At 51.4% G+C, this 8,779-nt stretch overlaps 1 protein-coding gene across 1 annotated transcript in view; it reads left to right on the top strand.

The window, feature by feature from the left end:
• The first annotated feature begins 4,957 nt into the window (after positions 1–4,957).
• Positions 4,958–8,779, top strand: part of LOC104539217 (NACHT, LRR and PYD domains-containing protein 12-like) — a 4,925-nt gene continuing 1,103 nt past the window's right edge. The window contains 4 exon segments of the mRNA XM_010182690.1: positions 4,958–5,240; positions 5,749–7,441; positions 7,979–8,098; positions 8,668–8,771. Coding sequence (XP_010180992.1) covers positions 4,958–5,240; positions 5,749–7,441; positions 7,979–8,098; positions 8,668–8,771 — 2,200 coding nt within the window.

Below are 8,779 nucleotides of genomic sequence, written 5' to 3' on the forward strand. Positions count from 1 at the left end.
AAGATGTTATCAATAAGGTGTCAATACTTCCCCCCTCTTTAAACTCCCAGTGTGCCTTAAAACATCCTTTCCCCCTTTCCCAGCACCCCTCAAAGGCAGCATTGCTAAACACATCCCCTTGGAGCATTTTCTCTTCCATCATGCCTGGTTGAGAGGTCAGCCCCATGCAAGCTGCAGGCAGTCAACAGCCTCAGCTATAAAATCCCCACACACCTCAATCTCAGCTCCCTAGTTCCTACCTCATCCACAGGATGGGTTTGCCCCTTCTAACCAAGGCACAGGTACCCTGTTCATAAAGTGGAGCCACAGGACCACACCACACCATTGGCTTACATTAATTTCATCCCTGGGCATCAGAAACCCCCAAGGTAGCCTCTCTCCTTTCCTTGAGCCCCACTTGCAACCCACCCATGGTGAGAGAAGGGGGAAAAGGCTCCACAGCAGCAAAAGCCTGTGGCCATTTGGGCAGCAGCCATTTCTCCTTACCTCTGCACTTCCAGGGAAGCAGGATGAAGGCCACTTTTCATGATGGAGGGGTTTAGCAGCAGTTAAAGTGCTACCCAGCTTAGCACCCTCCACAGAAAGTCCTTGCAGTGAAAACACAAGCCCACCAGCCCTGAAGGGCTATTGATAGCTTCAAAGTCCTAACCAGCCTCACTTGAGACCTCCACACCCACTACCCTGCACCCCTGGGCTCTGTTTAAGCTTTTAACTAACCAAACACTGCTACGACTTGATTTTGCAGCTGTTTCAAACACTTTTTTCCTTTCTTGTTTGATTTCCTTCCCTACCCCCTATGCAAATTCCTCCTACATTTGCGTGCTTGTTGAAGGGACCGCTATGGGATTTGGTGTCTCTCACTAGGTCTAGCTGCTTATCTGTAAATTATCATGCAAGGCTGATCCCATAAGCAAATAAACCCAGCAAGGTCGTTAGGTTATTATAATTTTGGAGCATTTTTGCAGTGATTTAACTGTGAGTTCCCAGCCTGGGTGGATCCAGATCTCAAGAGCTGTAACACTCCAGGCTCCCTCGAGAGCTGTAACCATTTATTATTCTTGGATCCCAAGTTATTATTATTGTTTTAAGTTGTTCGACCAAGCTAAGCAAGATATTTAATCGTGAAAAATGCTGTTACAGGAATTACAGGCTACTGCAGTTAAACTGAAAGAAAATAATGCTCCAGACGGGCAAAATCTGACAGCTGAGGCCTGGGCAGTTGCCTTGGCACACAACTCCTGCCCTGCAGATAGCCGGTCCCCATCTCCCTTGGTCATCCACAAACTGCATGTCATCTTCATGAGTCCAGCAAGGATGCTGCAGACCTTCCCGTGGCTCGAGGCTGCAGCAGTTGAACTGAGTCAGTTGATCTCCAGGCTTATTAAACTGTTTCTCAGAATTGTTTTCAGGCTTCCCATGTACTTTACCATGCATTACATATTTTTTTTCCCGCTACCTTTCCGAGCTTGTAACAGAAATCTCATTTTCTTCATCTCCCATCATGCCTTCTATCCCCTTCTCCAACCATTCCTCCAGTATTTTATTCCTTTATTAACATAATCACTGTCCACAAAGAGATGCAATGGGTTCTACTTAGAGAGTTTATCTCTTAATAGTGTCTATAATAGCCTGTACTCAATTTGGAGGGGTTTTTAAAAATAGCTTCCCCACTCCTTGCTCTCCTGCTCTATTAACAGCAGCACAGAGGACTGTTTTTAGATTGCTCCTATCTGGTGCTCTCATTGATGAAGCATAGCTTTGCTTTATTGCTGGGTTCTTTAAAAGGGACGCTCGCATCCGCACCCGATAATTGCAATTGGATTTGTTCTCAACAGTGCAGCCTGCACCCTGATCAGTCAGGGCAGGAGCAAGATGATCTGGTCCTTGTGAGGTCTGTACAGCATCTTTCCAACTCATTAACGTCAATGCCTGGTGGTGTTCGTATTGATGAACACTCTGCTGCTGAGTCTCCCTAGAACCCGGGAGGGGCAGGAGTAGATTGGATTGTGAGGGTGAAAGCCTCAAAGACCAGCCCAGCCCGGGCTGCTGGGGTGTTTTGGGTCCAGACCCTGAAGCAGACACAGTTCCTGTGCTGCTGGGACCTTCTGTAACTATTTTTCTGCTCCCCTAGAACCAGTGGATGGGGAAATTCCTTGTTGAAAGGTGCTTTCCCAGTGCTGGCCGTTTTAGTGCAGGGGAGTTCAGAGCAGCTTCTTTCCCCCTGAGTTAGGGCATCTCCATATCCTGAGCTCCACTTCCACTTCGGAGTCTTTAACCAGTGATTTCCACAGTGGTCTGCTGGGACCAGCGAAGTTCTGGATGTGCTGCTGTCAGAAAGTAAATCCTCCTAACGGTGTTCTCAGTTGGGCTTAACAAGAAACTTTTATTTCATCCAAAACTTTAACCACTCTTGTACCTATTGGTTTCCTGGCTTGCCAGCTGGGACTACCAGTTGTTAACCTCAGCTCGAGCTCATGGTGCCTACTTCAAATCCTGTTTCACCTATTGATGTTAAAACTTGGATACCTCTCACCTCTTCGGTCGCTGGATGATCATCTACATAAGATGGTTGTTCTTTATGCTCTGAAGACAGTACTTTGAACGCATTTCTGACGTGAGCCTGTGCCCCCAGGTGCGTTGTGAAGTGCCAGCCTGCAAGGGTTTGTTCCCTCTCTCCAAGTGCAAAAGCAAATCTGAAAAATTGATTCTTTAGTAAGCAGGATGGCAAAGAAATGGTTGGATCTAGAACTGAAACCACTTGTTGTTTGCTGGTAACTTAGCAATAATCACTGGCATGTTCACTAAAGCAGGAGCTGTTCTCATGGGAAATGCATTTCGTTGGCATTTGCCAGGGTTTTTCATCTGCCTTTCTAATGGGTGGCAGTGGAAAATTATATGGGTTTGTAATTTCTCAAGAAATGCTTTGTTTAACATAATCCTTAATGGTTTCAGTCAGAGCGTCTCAGCTTCTTTAGGATACGAGTCCCACTAGTTCAGCGTGGGCAATGGGTTTTACACAGTGGGGTTTTCTGCCATCCTCCTGGAGCCCTTAACATCTTTCATCCATTTTTTTCCCAATGTACTACCCCTGCCATCACCGTTTCCCAAACATCCCCTGTTCCTCTGCCTCCTCTGCTCCTGTATCCATCTCCTTGGTACTGCAAGCCACAGATCTGGCTTGGCCCAGGTGAAATTGTCCCCTTTTCTCCTGAATCCAGGCCAGAATTACCAGCACCTCACCATTTGATCTCTACCAACTGAGCCCAGAAGATTTCCCTGTGTTTGGGCAGAGTTCCTGTGACTCATCACCAGAGCTGCTTGTGCCCCACCAGCAAAGGGCTGGTGGGATACCATATCACATCCTGGGGTACAATATTGCATCCCATTGGTACCTTAGCAATTCTGCATTGGTTCAGAAAAATCCTCTCCATCTTCTCCCAGTTTCTGAGTCCATCTATGTGCTGCTGATTTCTTTTTATCTGGTGCTCAGCAAGAAGGGCATGCACTGATCCCTTAGCATATGTCGGAGCAAAGCTGGTGCAGCACAAGCTCTAAGCATTGAGCTACTTCATCTCTGTTTGATCCAAGGCTTGAAGACATTTCTAGAAGTGCCACACTCCAATCCACAGCTCCACTTCATTTCTGCAGTCTCGCAGGCCCCAGGATAGCTGTTACACTGGGACATCAACTGTTGTTTCCAGCTTCTTTTTCCTTTCCTTTTCATAGATATCACCTTGATAATCCTCTTCCTCTGACAGCTCCCAGTCTCATTCTCCATTCCCTGCAGCTATTTTTAATTTTTCTATGCTACTCTGCTTTGACAAGCATCTAAATTTACCATCACATTGCCTGTGACAGGGTCCCCTTGGAGGTCCCCCTTGCTCCGTGGTGAAAGCTGCAGCAGGCAGTAATCCCTGCAGAAAACTGCGGCTTCCCTCTGATTTCCTGAATTTACAGGAAACTAATTCCAGTCGGACCTGCTCCCAGAGAGCTGCAGGATGGCACTGGTCTCCTGAAGACACTGGAGATGGGAAATGGGGAGGAGAAGAATGATACCAGAAATAAAGAGCCCCAGAGAGGGAGGAGGAGAAGGCTCTGTGACTTTTCTTCCTAAGACAAGGCTTGGGGATCCCCAGCAAAGCACAGTTACTCAGAAAGAGTTAGAAATTCAGGGGCTCAGTGGTTTTCCAGTCAAACCCAGTTAGGAGGAGGGTGAGCTGCCAGCACCAGGGAGGCAAGAGACAGAAGAGGAGGCTGTGGCATCTGTGAGCATCAGTGTGCTTTCCTAAAGTCGCCTTTTCACCCCCAAAATAGCATCTTCCTTGTGAGCTTATTGCCAGGAGTTCTTTGGGTGTTACGTTGCCCATCCCGGTGGTTTTAGGGAGGCCTAAAGGCTGATGAGCAGCCCCGCAGTGGGGAAGGAGGAAGGGTGTGCCGGATGTCGGGCTTGCCGTTCAAAAGCGAAACCCTGTCTGCACGCGAGATGGGGATTTCGGGCAGCGCCTGAGCCCTTCCAGCAGGGCCTCCACCGTCCCGCAGCTCAGCCGGTGCGGTGAGTGCATTGCTGCTCAGCCGGCCACACTGCGCTAAGGGCAGGGCAGGATGGGAACCTGGCCAGGTGGGGCTGTGGGGACTGGGCTGTCCCAGGGCTGGGGCGACTCTGCCCCGAAGGGTTGCAGCTCCTAGTCTGGTTAGAAGCCCCCCATGATGCTTTTTCGGGTGTTCTTCTCTGTCTCTGGTGCCCCAGCCCAGAGGGGACATCCCCATAGTGCCAGATCCTGCAGTGTCCACAGCCCTAGGGTGGCATTTCCTTGCCATGCTGGGGTGACCGTCCCCAGCCATTCTGGCACAGGAAGAATGGGGCTGTACAGGACAAACTCGGTGCCCAGCTCCAAAACCTCTTGCCATGGTGTAGCCATGATTTCTAACCCTTGGTATTTTCAGGCGACATCCTGCGATGGCAGGGGAGGAGCGTGCATTAGCCGTCTTCTTACGAGCACTGCAAGATCTCACACTTAAAGACTTTGAGGAGTTTAAGATGAAGTTATCGGAGGTTCGTGTGGAAGGAGAATGGAACATCCCCAAGGATTTGCTGGCGAAGCTCACCCACCCTTGCGCGCTTGTCAGCTGCATGGGCAAGAACTACAGCGAAGATGCCGTGATGGACATAGCGATTGGGTTGTTCGAAGAGATGAACCAGAGAGACCTTGCCGAGAAACTCCTGGATGAGAAGGTGAAAGGTAGGAATCCAGCATACATTTTGCTTTTCTTTGTCTCTTTTTCCCTTGAGTGATCCTGGAGACAGGAAGAAGTTGGTAACAGCAGGTTGCAGCTTCCCAGGAAGCCTGGAAACACAAAGATGTCCCGCTGTGTTCCTGTTAGTGTGGGGGCTGTAGTGACCTCTTGCTGTCCCCTCTTGGTGGTGTGCTCCCTCTTCTCCTGGAGAAGAGACTTCAGCTCAAATTGCATTTGCTCCCGGGGTGAATAAGGATTGCAGGGCTGTTAAAACAGAGGTTGATGGATCACGATGATGGGAGGAGCTGGGCGAGGAGAAGGACCCCCCTGCCCAACTACCAGAGGCCCTAAGTCCTCACAGGTGATGTCCTTATTGCCTCTGCCAGACCTAGGAAAGCCCTGAGTGTTGAAACAAAGTGACCTGCTGGTCTGTTTGGAGCATGGTTGGGCTGGTTAAGAGCTCCTTGGGTATCTGACTGTGCTTGGTGCTGACTCTGCTTCTCACTGGCACAGAGTACAAGCAGAAATACAAAGAGTACGTGGTCCGGCAGTTCCTCCGGTACAAAGAACTGAACTCCTGTCTCGGGGAGAACCTGTCCACCAGCAGCCGCTACACCAACCTGACCATCGCCAGGAAGCCTCAGAGCAAGCACGGAGGTGAGCACGAAGCTGTGAGCACCAGCTGTGGATGTGCCAACGCCAGCAACAGACCAGCCACTGTCACCGTCACTGCACAGACGCTGTTTAAACCCGATGAAGATGGGCAAACGCCACGGGTTGTGGTGCTGGTGGGGGCCCCAGGGATGGGGAAGACGATGACAGTCAGGAAGATGATGGTGGAGTGGGTGGAAGGGACACTCTACACGCAGTTTGAGTATGTTTTCTGCATTGGCTATGAAGACATTGCCTTTACCAAGGAAGCGAGCGTGGCAGACCTCATTTCAAAGTGCTGCCCTCATAGGCAAACGCCAGCTGCGAAGATCCTGGATGACCCAAAGAAAATCCTGTTCATTTTTGATGGCTTTGAGGCCCTGGGATTTTCCTGGGTTCAGCCCAAAGATGAACTGAGCTCTGACCCCAGGGAAGTGAAACCGCTGGAAACCACCCTGATGAGCTTGTTGAAGAAGACTGTCCTCACCGAGTCCTCCTTGCTCATCACCACGAGGCCGACAGCTCTTCAAAGCCTGGGGCGGTGCCTGGAGGGTGAATATTATGCAGAAATACTGGGATTTTCAGCAGCCATGCGGGAGCAGTATTTCCACAGGTATTTCGACGACGACAGTAAAGCCGACATGGCCTTCAGGTTTGCCAAAGGCAACGAGATCCTCTACAGCTTGTGCAGCATCCCTGTCATGAGCTGGACCGTCTGCACCATCCTTAAACAAGAGCTTCACAAGAAGAAAAACCTTGTTGAGTGCTCCAAAGCCACCACGCTGATGAGCATGTTTTACCTCTCCTGGTTAATGATGTGCAGAGGCAGGGACAACCCAAAGGACCTCCAGCCATTCCTGCGCAAACTCTGCTCCTTGGCTGCCGATGGCATCTGGAAGCACAAGGTCCAATTTGAGGAGAAGGAAATCAAGGACCGTGGCTTGGACCAGCCAGAACTTCTCCCCCTCTTCCTCAATGAGAAGATCTCAAAGAAATGTGTAAGCCATGGGAACATCTACAGCTTTACCCACCTGCACCTCCAGGAGTTTTTCGCAGCGATGTTCTACGTTCTGGAGGACGATGAGGAAGTGGATGGTGACTCAAGGGCTCTGGTGAAGGACATAAATACATTATTAGAAAGCTATAGTAAGTCCAGGAATGATTTGAACTTAACACTGCGGTTCCTGTTTGGTCTGGTAAGCCAAAAATCAATCGAGTATGCAGATGAAATCATCGGGTGCAGAATTTCACCACGAGCCAGGGAAGATCTGCTGAGGTGGCTTCAGGGGAGACACAGAGGCGTCTCCCATCCCAGACAAGCACTGAAGGTTTCAGAATTGGACACTTTCCACTTTCTGTTCGAGATGAACGACAAAAGCTTCGTGCAAAGCGCGTTGGATCGTTTCACCGACTTAGAGTTGCAGGACATCAAGTTGACCCCGTATGACCAAATGGCTCTTTCCTTCTGCATCAGGCAATGGGCTGGGCTGGGCTGCGTCACCCTCTGTGGATGCTCCTTCAACCAGCACCATCCCAGGCAGGAGGTGGTGCCTTGGTAAGTACTGCCACTCTCTGCTCTGGCAACCTCCAATTGCCAGTGGTTCTCCTTCTCCGCCCCAAAGGCTGGTTTTAAAGTCATTTCTGCTCCTTCCACCCAAAGACCAGCTTGTCCTGTTGCTGAGTTTTAATTCCTTAGCAGAGAATTTTACTTATTCTTGGGGAGAACTGTGAGAGAATAAGGATCAGGCAGGCCCCTCCGTCTGCTGCATGTGGTGGGACTGATGGAGACTGAGCATCTCAACCCAGTTTCCCCAGCCCAAACAGGCCTGTCCACGCCTGGATGCTTGTTTGGCTTCACATCCCCATTCTCACATGCAAAGGGGAGATCCTCAGTGCTGAAATTTTAAGCGCACTCTGAGCTTTACTTGAGAGCAGGCGACTCCAGCAGCAACCCTCGTGATCCTTTGCATCTCCAAAGCCATGGAGGTCCCAGCTGAGGAGACCTCCTGTGAGCTGGTGGCAAGCTCTGCTTGGTGGGGGTTGTGTGCTGGTGAGGGCTGCCCATGCCCCATGGGGTTCTGTACCGCTGCAGTTCCGATGCTTCAGAAGCTGGAGGATGTCCCGGTCCCCTTGGGCTGGAGGAGCCGCATTCTCCCATCCATCCACTCTGCAGGGCCCTGCAGCACCCAGGCAGTGACCTGCGGGTGCTCCGGTAAGAGACTGCGGTGCTGCTGCGGGCATGGGGTGGGTGTGCTGGCCAGGGCCTGGGGAGGTGCTGCCTTGAGCAGAGGGGATGGGAGCTGTAGGGGAGCATGGTCACCCCGAGGACCACCAGCACGGAGCTGGGGGTAGGGATGGGCTCCGTTAGCCTTGGGTGAGTGTGGTCCCTCCATGCTGATTGGCCATGGTGTGGGCAGGTGGGTGGAGCCCCTCCAGGCTGATTGGCTGTATGCTGGGTGGGTGTGGCCCCTGCATGCTCATTGGCCATGGTGTGGGTAGGTGGGTGGAGCCCTTCCAGGCTGATTGGCTGTATGCTGGGTGGGTGTGGCCCCTGCATGCTGATTGGCCATGGTGTGGGCAGGTGGGTGGAGCCCCTGCTGATTGGCTTTATGATGGATGGGTGTGGTCCTGCAATGAGTGGATGGGTTCAGGTCCTCTATGCTGATTGGCTGTGTGGTGGGTGAGTATGATCCCCCCCATGCTGATTGGCTGGGTGGCAGGAGTCTGGGGGCAGCCAGGGCAGGTGTGATGAGCTTATCTGTCCTCTGTGGCTTAACCCAGGCTGCGGTGGTGCGGGCTGTCGGAGAGTGACTGCGTGGAGCTGGGGATGCTGTTGGCCTCGCACCCCAGCCTGACCACGCTGGAGCTGGGTGATGGGACCTTGGGTGACGGC

The sequence above is a fragment of the Mesitornis unicolor genome, unplaced genomic scaffold (assembly GCF_000695765.1).
Source record: "Mesitornis unicolor isolate BGI_N332 unplaced genomic scaffold, ASM69576v1 scaffold3994, whole genome shotgun sequence".
Lineage (NCBI taxonomy): Eukaryota > Metazoa > Chordata > Aves > Mesitornithiformes > Mesitornithidae > Mesitornis > Mesitornis unicolor.